At 35.1% G+C, this 11950-nt stretch overlaps 1 protein-coding gene across 1 annotated transcript in view; it reads right to left on the bottom strand.

Moving 5' to 3' along the window:
* LOC117115225 (choline transporter-like protein 2) overlaps positions 1–11950 on the bottom strand; it is a 55480-nt gene that overhangs the window by 18757 nt on the left and 24773 nt on the right. The window contains exons 2-5 of the mRNA XM_033258929.1: positions 6128–6176; positions 3849–3922; positions 3536–3617; positions 2220–2304 (exon numbers count right to left, since the gene is read on the bottom strand). Of these exons, the coding sequence (XP_033114820.1) occupies positions 2220–2304; positions 3536–3617; positions 3849–3922; positions 6128–6176 (290 nt within the window). The remainder of the gene's footprint in view (positions 1–2219; positions 2305–3535; positions 3618–3848; positions 3923–6127; positions 6177–11950) is intronic.

The following is an 11950-nucleotide window of genomic DNA, read 5'->3' as shown; positions in this document are numbered from 1 at the left end:
TATACATGTTGGGTCAAATTTGTGTGGAGGTTGAAAAATACAGGGGGAGTCTTTATGGCCCAAAATAGTGATTTTAGTAATGTAATTCGACAGGTAAATTACAGTAATATTTTTAGAAAATTTCTTTGAAAAAATTTCGTAGGCATAGGGCCTAGGCCTAGCTAGGTATACAGTAATTTCATTTTACAGTAGTTTGGAACGATATCAGGAGTGGGGGTGGTGGCAGTGGCCTACTAGGACAATTTATTTTAAGCTATCTTGGGTCCGATCGTCCACACCAGTTGGGCCCAATCGTCTGTCACCCGAAGTTTTCATTACGATTATCAAGAACGTACACGATCTAGGCCCTGGGCTAGGCTTAGCTTGATGTCGTCACTCTGCTACGTATACTACTACCGCATAACAAAGAAAGCGACCAACGTGGTGCATTCTTAAATATTACACACATTGTTTAATTGTATTAGACGACAACACGATAACACGATATCATTGATTGAACGATCTAACTACCCTCGCATCGCAGTAATACTGAACTAGGCCTAGCTTAGGCCTCATGTTTTTGTGGAAAGCTAGATAGTCGTTATGTACCCGACAGTCGGCTGCCTTTATATTTTCACCTGTATTCAGTTTGTATTCAAAAGGTACATTGCTGCACAGCCAACTGTCGGGGATATAGTACCTTCATATGACTATTCATACGTATACAACAGAAAAAAACGTTGCATGGACTTAGTGAAAAATGGAGATCTAAATGAAAAAACGATGTATTTCAGCAAGTATTAAAACATTTTAGTTTTATTTCAGGCCTTCTTCAAAATACCTATGCCTACAGCAGTTGAATTTTTTTGCCGTAAAACCAAAATAGTTTCATCCATGCCGACTTTCCGGTCGGTTAGCGTGAGTCCTGACTGAACTCTGCAGAAACTTCACATCGATCTTCCCGTCGCGATGTAAAACAAAATGTCGGAAAACTTTTCTTTGATGCATTTGCATAAATGTCTACACACACATACACACACACACATACTACACACAATAAAAAACAAAAGAAATGTGACTAAGAGTGATTACAATAGATCCTATTGCATTACATGCATAGGAACTAAAAATGAAATTAATGTAACTCTGAATTATTCATATAACAGAACAACATAAACATAAATATATGATTTACAGATGTTTTACTACAAAATTTTTTTAATATACTGACACAAAAATGCTGTTATCATTTTCATCAAAAGCCAAACACATTGAAATGAACAAAACTAAAACTAAAACTCTCAAGATGTCATACCTGAAGTACCTTTGATAGTATATTATTGAACATGAAACAACTGATAACACATGCATTACACACTTTTTTGCATGTTTGTTTAATTTTCATTTTGTTTGACATCATTCGTATTAAGGTAATTTTAAACGATCTAAAAAAATTATGCGATCCACCAAAATTATGGTTTATAGCATATTCCGTTGTGGGTAATGATAAGAATGACTGTGATGTTGGTAGTGTTGTCATTGTTAATGGTGGTTTATAGCATATTCCGTTGTGGGTAATGATAAGAATGACTGTACCTTTGATAGTATATTATTGAACATGAAACAACTGATAACACATGCATTACACACTTTTTTGCATGTTTGTTTAATTTTCATTTTGTTTGACATCATTCGTATTAAGGTAATTTTAAACGATCTAAAAAAATTATGTGATCCACCAAAATTATGGTTTATAGCATATTCCGTTGTGGGTAATGATAAGAATAACTGTGATGTTGGTAGTGTTGTCATTGTTAATGGTGGTTTATAGCATATTCCGTTGTGGGTAATGATAAGAATAACTGTGATGTTGGTAGTGTTGTCATTGTTAATGGTGGTTGGCAGTGGCGGATCCAGGAATCCGAAATAGACCCCAGGGAGGGACTTGCCTAGACGGGGTTCTAGACTACCTCATTCCCACCATGGTTTGGGCTGAGGTAAGGAATTTATGATTAAGGCACCTCTAGAGAGAGATCACCGGAAATGGCACTCTCAGACTTAATTTTAAATATAATTTTCCTTTTTTCCATTATTTTTTTTATAATTCTTAAAAATTGTTTTTGGGGACGGGCCCTCTCTCATTGAATCTGCCTCTGGTTGGTGGAGGTAGTGGCAACACATACAGTAGGCTGCAGTGATGGTGACAATGACAACTATTATGATGGTGATTTAATGCCTACCTGTTTTGTTGGACAGGTAAGCTGTAAACTGGTCAATGTTGATGAACACTTCAAAAGATCAAAAAAGAACAAAAATTTCTTGTCCCTGAAAGAAGAAAATAATGAATACATTCAGTAGTAATAAAGCAAACATGTGAATAAGCAAATTTCTCAGCAACATCAAAATATTATTAACTGCGCATTATATACCCATCATTTTGTTCTCTGCCTTAGAAACTCAAAGGGTAAATGCTTTGAAAAAAATCTAATTTATCACTAATTTATTATTAGTCTTAAATTAATTTCATAATAACGACTTCTCTTTTGTAAAATTGGGAAACTTTTATGTGAATTGCATGTACCAGAAATATTAATTACAATAATACATATTTTTTATATAAAATGTACTACTATATATTAGGATATATTTAAAAGCATTATGCTACATCTCAAGCAGTCCTCTGCAGTAGGTGGATCCAGGAATTCAAAATAGAGAGGGTCCAGGGAGGGGCTTTGACAGATTGTGGGTCTAGGTCAATATAATTTTATGATTGTCGTTGAATTCTATTCTCAATTTGTTAAGTTGTTTACTCTTCTTGCGAAGTTCACTTTTGAGTAATCTACTTCGTATAGCATGCACATCATTTGTTTGAACATTAGGTAGTTTAAAACAAATGAATTTTGGGAAAACGCCGAACATTTTACAATTGTGTAAAAAATGATGATCCAATTCAGCTTTAATGAAGCGTAGGGATATTTTTATGATTATTAGAATCTCTAGAAGCCACTCTCAAATTCTTTTTTTTTTCTTTATGTTTTTTATAATTTTGAAAAATTTAGGTGGGAGGGATCAGGACGGCTGTTGCCTTGAATTTGCCACTGCCTGCAGTAGTGGCACTAATGGGGAAGGGCGAGTGCAAAAGAATACCGCTTGGATATGCCAATAAACTTTTTATATATATTTTGGTTTATTGACCAATATATATAATTCCAAGGATATCATAGCCAGTACCACTCAATTGCAATAATTGGTAGAAAACTTACCAACAAGAAGAAATTAAAACACAGAATTTTAGAGCAACATTTTTTAATTCATTAAGTAATTACTTTCAAAAACAATTTCAAATGAGGCTTCCCTTGTATGGTCGCTCCAAAACAACATAACCTACATTTGCAGATTGAGCAAGTCTTGTTCATTACCAATATTTTCTAAATATTCAAGTTTCTGAAAATTGTAGGCAGGCCTATGAAATTAGGAATTATGGAGATTCTTGTTCAGCACCCTTTTGGGTAAATCATTGTTGCATCACCGTTTTAGTTTAAGACGATTAACTTACTTTACTGCAGGCGAGATGCCACAAATTTGTCCTTTGTAGTCAGTAGGGTAGACCAGCACTCTAGGGTCCCCATTGATCCAGGCTGAAATATCAAACACCAATTATCAATTTCAACTCAATTTAAATTTGACAAACTGCAGACAGGAGTCATGAATTGCATAAAAATAAAAATATTGAAAAAATATATGTTTAGGCAGCATCATAACACTTAACTGCCTATAAAATATCCTAGATAAATAATTAAATTGATATTACAGTATACGCTAAAAATATACCAGTAATTATATTCTTAGTAGTATTATACAAAACTTACCGTAACCGCCAACAGCAAACATTCCACCGACGAAAGCAATAAACAGGAGGCAACATATAACATCTGTACAACTCCTAAATATGAAATGAAAAAATGAATAAAAATGATTAGAAAATGGAAACAAAAGAGGAACATGGAGAAAGTAGAAATATCAATTAATGAATATAAATATTCAAGATCAGTTCATGTGTATTTAATGCAATTTATGATTTGTTAATTAACTCCACAGCTATTCAACAGAAAGACCATAATACTCAAAGGGCTGTCTCTGTAGGATTCATACATAACCCCTCTAATGAAAATGTAGATATCATGTACTGCTCCCTAGCTACTGTAGCCGGAAGTACTTAATTATTTAAGGCCATGTTTTCACATCAATGAGTTTTTCAATAGTAACAGGATTAATAGTCCAATCCAGTTCCTGCACAATGAGAACAAACTGACTCAAAATTATCTGATTAAGTCTCATTCACATGCAATATATAGTACATTTAGAATATGATGTTTGACCTCTGACTCTGGTCAATGATTCTTTACGGTCTATGAGCAACGCTAATAGCTAATGTTCGCAGAAAAATTTTTGATGCCAATATTATTGTTAATTTTCAATTGAAATCAATTGAGATAATTTTAATAAAGTTTATAGTGACAATCAAAAAAATGACTATGCATCAATAGCTGAGGCAAACTGGCATTAATAAATGTAGGCCTACCAGTCCAACAACTAAATAAGGGTGCTATACCCAAAGGTGCATTGGTCTGTGACCACCTGAAAGAAGAATAATAGCAATCTGCCACTGATCACTATTGGTAATATTAACCATATCTGCATTCATAACTGTTTTTATGTGAGTATAATTGGCCAAAATATAAGTGAGATAATTGGCCAAAACATGCTGGAATGTCAAAATTGTTGAAATTTATTTTATTGCACAAAACTAACTTTTATATATCCGTACATTGTGCTATGTTGTTATTTTTCCCATTTTCAATGTTAAAAACAACAATTTTTAATGATTTGGTGATGATTTTGTAAATGCCGCTTTTATTGATTAGTTATTTCCTAATTATTTACTGTAGGCTTACAATTTTGACTGTATTGTATTATGCTTGTTTCGTGTCTGTTTTCATTTTGGTAGGCTTATTTCTATATTATGTAAATTTTCAACTTTTGTTGAATTTTGAGTGTTTTATGCTGAATAAATAAATAAAAGTAAAAATTATAAACTTTGAAGGCTGATTTCTTAAATATTGTTCTTTAAACAGCTGTATGTTTGAACTCCCGTAACTTCATAATGAAATTCGGATTTAAATGATTATTTTACCATTTTATAGCTCTCATTTTCCTTTTTAACCTCTATTAATAACTAAAAATAAATTTTTGCAAGGATTAACTGGTTTGGCTTGTCTTTGCCATATATATATTGTTTGCAGTACTGTATATTGAAACTGTATAGATGCCCTCATGTAGTTGTTTATCGGGCGTTTTTCAATTGCTGTGTCACAACCAGGATGTACTACCTGACTGGATACTACTACAGGAAAACATGCTCTTGAATTACAAAACATGGCATAGTTCAAGATATGAAATGTAAATAATAACAATGGCTACGGCCACACTAGAGTCTCAAGCCTGGCTTGACTCTCCGCGGGTGAGATTTTCGTAATGTGACCGCACCTGGATCGACTCGCGCCTGGCGTGACCTCGATCTCAATCTACTTATCTCGATCCCGGCTCAGCACCCAGATTGACCCTGGATTGACCATGGCGTGACCAGAATTGACATTTCCTCGTCGATGACGCTGTTGCGTTTAGAAGTTCTTGAATAAAAAACCCGCAAGTTTTTCATGTGTGTATTATAATAAGACGCAATCATCAGTTGTCATTTATAAATTCACTTATCGATCTGAAAACTAGCATCGCCATTACATTCGAGCCTAGGCCTAGATCATCTGATATACTGTCCATTATCATAGGTCTATGAACTACATCGATTATCCTAACCAGCAACGGTAGTAATGCGATTAACGAAGTCGGGTGCATGTGTTCGATTCCAAAGAAGTAAAGTTCGACCGCAAGAATGTTTTTCGCGCGCGGGGCTGGTATTTTGATTGTGGCGGCGTTCTAACTTCCTGTTTCAACTTTCCTAATTTGGAGGTCAATCCAACTAAATTCAGGTAGTGTGACCGACCCAGAATTTCGAGCCTGGCTTGAAATCTGACCCACGGTGAATCAAGCCAGGCTTGAGACTCTAGTGTGACCGTAGCCTATAACTCACCTGTTATCAATTGGTCCATGGAACGATGGGTCATACTTCTCTGGATCACCTGAAAAACATTTTAAAATAATATTAACAATTTATATACAACTTTTAAAGACAAACAACAATGGGAGAAAAATGGAAATGATCTCTAGTCATTGGAATATCATAGGTTATCCTTCCAATCCAACCAACAACTTTAAAGTTGGTCATTAATTTAAACTGTTGCATAGTTACCAACCGTCTCGCATCGTGCAGGACGGTCCCGCATTTCAAAGTGATTTTCGATGAAACACCCATTTTGCAGAAACACATGCATGATCATAAATTTGTCACGCATTTAGCACAAGTCTATGCATGATAACAAATTATCACGAATTCAGTGGAAAATTTCTCTAAAATTAAAAGAAATTTGTTTTATTAATGATATAAAAACGGTCATGCAGTAACTTGAGTCATTAGACAGCTTTCGTTATCTCATTCGAGAATCAATTCACCCACAAAATTTCTCTTTCTTGACCAAAACAACCCAGCCAACCACGCACTTGGCATGTGCGGTCTTGTGTGCTCATATTCACAACCAACTGTTGATTATGACAGAAACTCGGGCCCCACCAGGACTCCGCCACTGGATGCCGGCGGGAGCCCTGACTGCCCCGGCCCCCAGCAAACTGGTGTAGTCACGCATTTCAAATCTCTCAGGTTGGTAACTATGCTGTTGTGTCATTGTGTCACTCTCTCTTTTGTTTTTTTTTTTTTGTTCCCTTTTCTTTTTTTATAAATGTTTACTGTATGCCACTCTTTGTTTTGTAAGATTAAATCAGTGCAAATATTAATTGATAAATAACATTTTAAAAATAAGATTTAAAAAAGAAGTTTAGAATGTGCAAGGTTTTATGAACATCCAATTGTTGCTAATCAAAGTAGGCAAAATAATAATATTTAACAAAACATTATCTTTATTTCCTCTTTTTCTGTGATTATGCCAAATGTTCTCTTGTACTGACTGAATATTTTATTTTTTAGTCACCACTGATTATAGTTAGCAGTAGGTCAGTGGTTTTTTATTTCCTAAAAGCATACAAGGTTATGAATTATAACTAGAAATTGCAAATTGCAAGTGAAGTGCTGCGAAGTACAACTGCATATAAATGTTCTTCGAACAAAACTATTTATGCGAGTCAAGTGAAAATAATGAATAATAAAAATATAACAAATAATATGAGGCACAACCCATTGTCTATATTAGAACAGCGTTGCCGTTGGTACCGTGTATGCCAGTCTACAAGCGTCGCCTCAATGTAATAATTAGCACGCTGAAATAGGCTAGTAAATAAGTTTAACTGGGTTCGTAAATAATATTGGCCCCAAAATATTGTGGCTGAGACATGGGCCGATTAAACGTAGAAATAGGAAACCTAGAAATATAGTAAAAACGCTGAATAGTAATACTCCAGCGTCGCGACATGCAGACGTTGGTATAAGTAGGTTAGTCTACAAACGTCGCCTAAAGTAATTGATTTTACCCGGCACAACGAAAGAAGGAAACTCCGCTTTTCAGTCGTCTTAGGCCCTCATTTTTTGACAAACAATGACCTTTCAGAGATCAAATTGCTGTCAAGAATATGAATTGGCTGCTTCGCAGCAATTAAAGATGTAGTATAGGTTTAAACGTGAAGTAGATATTACCTGTATTAATACAAAATTTAAAATATGATAAATTTAATTATGGAAGACAGATAATTGATATACTGGTAGTTAACATAAAAACAGCACATCAGTTGATGACATCACTATAATAAGCTATGACTTCACCAGGATACTGAGTTTAATAACCTTTACAATGTTGACACACTCCACAGGTATCAAAAGATATGGGCTGATAAAATTGTTTACTTTGCAGTTGTTAATGTTATTGGGCATTGTAAATATGATAATTCCCAATCTACTGTACTCAAGGCACAATATATTAATTTGTTTCCCTTTCATCATTTCAACATTACCAAACTGCCAATCTGATTCATTACAAACCAAAACTACTGTCTTATTAATAACTGTAAAATTGTATTACTTTAAAATACTAGTGTTATACATACACTAGCTTACACATACAGTACAATAGTGCTGTCCTTCAGGTGAAAGCTCTGTGTGCTCGAAAACGTCAGTGGTGCAACACTGCGGCCATGGGCCCTGTGACTTTCTAAGACTATGGGCCATTTTTGAGTCCCGATCTCCAATTCCATTGTGGTTTTTTAGTTGTGTTTTTTAATAATGTTTATCAAAATATTCTACATTTTTGTAACAACGAAATAAATGATATGATATCAATGGTGGATCCAGGAATTTGAAATAGAGAAGGCTCTGGGAGGAGCTTTCACAGATGGTGGGTCTACAGTATACCATCTCAGCCTTACCATGGTTGGGGCTAAGGTAAGAAAATTCATAATTTTATGGCACCTCTAGATGCCGGAAATGGCACTCACTGACTAAAAATATGAATATAATTTTCTTTTTGTTTCTACTTTAAAAAAAAAAATTGCCAATTATCAGGAACACAATGCTGTTTAGTATTAACGAAACTGTTCTGGTTCAGGGTGCCAGGTCCAGACTCTATGGGTAGAAATTAGGGCCCTACAGACTTCCGCACAAGAGCACATAGTATATTAGTATTGTCAAATGAAACTAGTCTTAAAAGTAATACAATTTCACAGTGTTTTATTTACTATTAATTGACTACTGTTGCAAGACTCAACCAATTTCAATGTCTTCTTGTCTTACTGTAACTACTGTACTCGCACGAATAAGCGCACCGTTTGAATAAGCTCCCCTCTCGAATAACTGCCCCTCCTAACGTGAAAATTTCCTTAAGCGCCCCGTTTGAATAAGCGCCTCCTTCTAATATGAATAAGCGCCCCTTCAATAATAAGATTTTCTTTTTAGCAAGTCAATAATCCAATCAATCCTGGGACTGTGGTTGTTGGCATGATTTGAGCTGCAGAGTGGAAACACATTCTTCTAGGTCAATACCAAAATGAGGATATTTCTCTTAGACAGATGAGAGCTCCGATTCCTGGAGAGACAGTATATTTCCAACTTTACTCTTTTTACACATTTGACTATGTCTAGTCCTACTCCTCTTTTTCTGACCTTTACTGTTAGCACATTCTCATCTGAGTTTTCAAGAAAAAAATACAATGATCCTGCCATCCTGCTAATCTCATTCGACCGATGGCCAACAAGCTAACCACTACCCACCACCACTAATTGCATCTGCTGTTATGTAAATATTCACGCATTCTTGTCATGGGCCATGTTCTCTGGAGGATTATCTTTTCCGCCTAACCACCATTCGTAATCTTGAATTTAATAATTTCCCATAAGAACCCCTCGATTTTCATCTATTTCCATCAGCGCCCCCCACCCCAATTTCCACTCTATTTTCATAAGTGCCCCGTTTAAATAAGCGCCCCGTTTAAATAAGCGCCCCGTCTGAATAACCTCAGAAAGTGCAAAAAAAATATTTTAAGCGCATTGGCGCTTATTTGCGCGAGTATGGTATTTTAGTCATTAATTTTCGCTCATGTACAGTATATTACACACTTATACTCTCATATTTTTATGTTAACAATTTCAAAGTTATATTAGTCTTCAATTTGAAAGAGTAAACATAAAACTGTAATAATATTTTTACTCTTTCAAAGTTTGTCTTCACTCAAATAATACTTTGTTTACCAACTCAACTTACTTTGTTAATATTTGCCATACTGTTAGTGGGGCGGATATGTGACTGGGGCGTGTACTTCTGGAAAGAAGCATGAAACTCACCATTTACATGCTAGAATGCTTAACCCCAAATGATTCATCCTCAGAACTCTGCACCTATACACCACTATGGTGCCTAGGTGACCACTAGACACTTGAGACACTCAGTGCCGTTTCTAGGGTTCCCCCCACCCCCAAAAAAGCTCTCCCAGTTGTGCGTTCCTCCCCCTACTAAAAAAAAACAAAGATAAAATTACCATGTATCACTTTATTTTGTGACCTAGCACCCCTCACTTAATCATCAAGGGCCCCCGATTCTACCTTCACCCTCCCAATCAGCTCCCCACCATTTCAAGTCTTCTAGATATAAAACCACTTTACGGTTTTTGTACATGTTACTGTATACTTTACTTTTGACTTGTAAGCCATTGCTCTTTTACTCATAAACTTGGTCTGTAATAATATTTAATCTAAATTCAGTTTTGCAGTGATACAGTTTAGCCTATAGGGTCTGTGGTTTAGTTATTATACAGTAGTTTTAAATCAAGTTTTGATCCAGCAAATAGTTATTAAATCAGTGTAATGTATTTAACATGCAAAGATTATCAGAATCCTAAAGTAAACAGCATTTTAATGAGTTTTAAAGACTTTTTTGATAACATGCAGGAATAACATGAAAACTACATTACTGTACATCCAATTGATTTCTTTTCAGGAATTGACTTGCGTTAAAAAAGAATGCAGTACACTCTTTAAAAAAGAGCAGAGTGTACACTTCTATTTTTAAATTCTTAAGGTTTTAAGTAGAGCAATATTGTCACCTTTTTTTGCCGCTAATTTTATTGTTTTTAAATCTTTCATTTCACACACTGAATTAGGATATAGTTTTAAATTATATTTACGAATATTTTAAACATTTTCATGTATTGTTTTTAACCTTGGAGAACCACTCAACAGTGATTTGTTTCGCTTTTTGTTTATCCCATCAAGTTTTTAACAATTGCTATTTTTACTGTCTGTCTGTATTTTCTTGTGTCCTTATTCCAAGAACTTAGCCAGCGAGCCATCCGGCCATCTTTTGGATGGCCAACAATTATTTAGAACTGCCACTTTTACTGTGACTACTTGGATGGATTGGCCTACTGAGCTTGGCCTAGTCTATTGGCCTGGTCTACCAGGGGTCTACTTTTAGAAAATTCTTTTTATTCTTTGAATTTATCGAATGTTACATTAAACTAAAACTAAATCATATTTACGTTTGATAAAACAACCTTTATTGATTGAATTTACATTGTTTTTATACCAATATTCGGTGGGGATTCCCAAAAATGTAAGGCTAAACCTTTGCCTACTAAGTAAAAACTTTACTTAGAATACATGTCGCATTAAAATCATTATACACCGCTGGAAAATGGTAGGTTCTGAGTCGTCCACAACGCATGCACACGACTCTGCAAAATAGAGTACTTGAGATTCGGTTCCCCTAGATATCGTTGGTGTTCCTAACTCTCTGGTTATAATTAATTCATGAAATACCGTAAAGAAAATTTGTTGTTAAACGTCACAAGTTAATTTTTATTTATTAGTCAACAAAATACAGTCTCTCGATTTGGGGGAACCTAGATAGAATTTACACTAGACTAGGGTGAGAGATGAAGATGTACAGTATCTGCATAGCCTACAAAAATTATGTGAGTAAACAACCGTAGACTTGCACAGTCTGTCTATTTGAAATATCTTTGTGATAGCTAATTCAACACTATTCCTTGAAGACAAAATTCCAACATTTAAACACCTTCTAAAGGTGATAATTTTCTATTTTTTTCCTATGCTTGAGAGAGGGCGTCGCCCCAAGTGGACGTGGCCCATTTGGGGACATGCCCATCAGCATTCGCTACGCTCCAACTTTTTCGTCTTTCATTTTGGACAGCCTATTTCATTTTTCTGGCTAAACCCCTGCCTTATTGTATGTTTGTCTGACAAAACAAATGAAATGGAATTAATTCATTTTCAATGATGGTACAGTATATCAAAGTGGCTTTTGCATACACAGCCTATATTTGGAAGTTAAATACTCAA

Source organism: Anneissia japonica, unplaced genomic scaffold (genome assembly GCF_011630105.1).
Source record: "Anneissia japonica isolate Jap-2015-1 unplaced genomic scaffold, ASM1163010v1 scaffold288291_len444093_cov181, whole genome shotgun sequence".
In the NCBI taxonomy this organism is placed as follows: domain Eukaryota; kingdom Metazoa; phylum Echinodermata; class Crinoidea; order Comatulida; family Comatulidae; genus Anneissia; species Anneissia japonica.
This window is presented reverse-complemented; position numbering and strand designations above follow the sequence as displayed.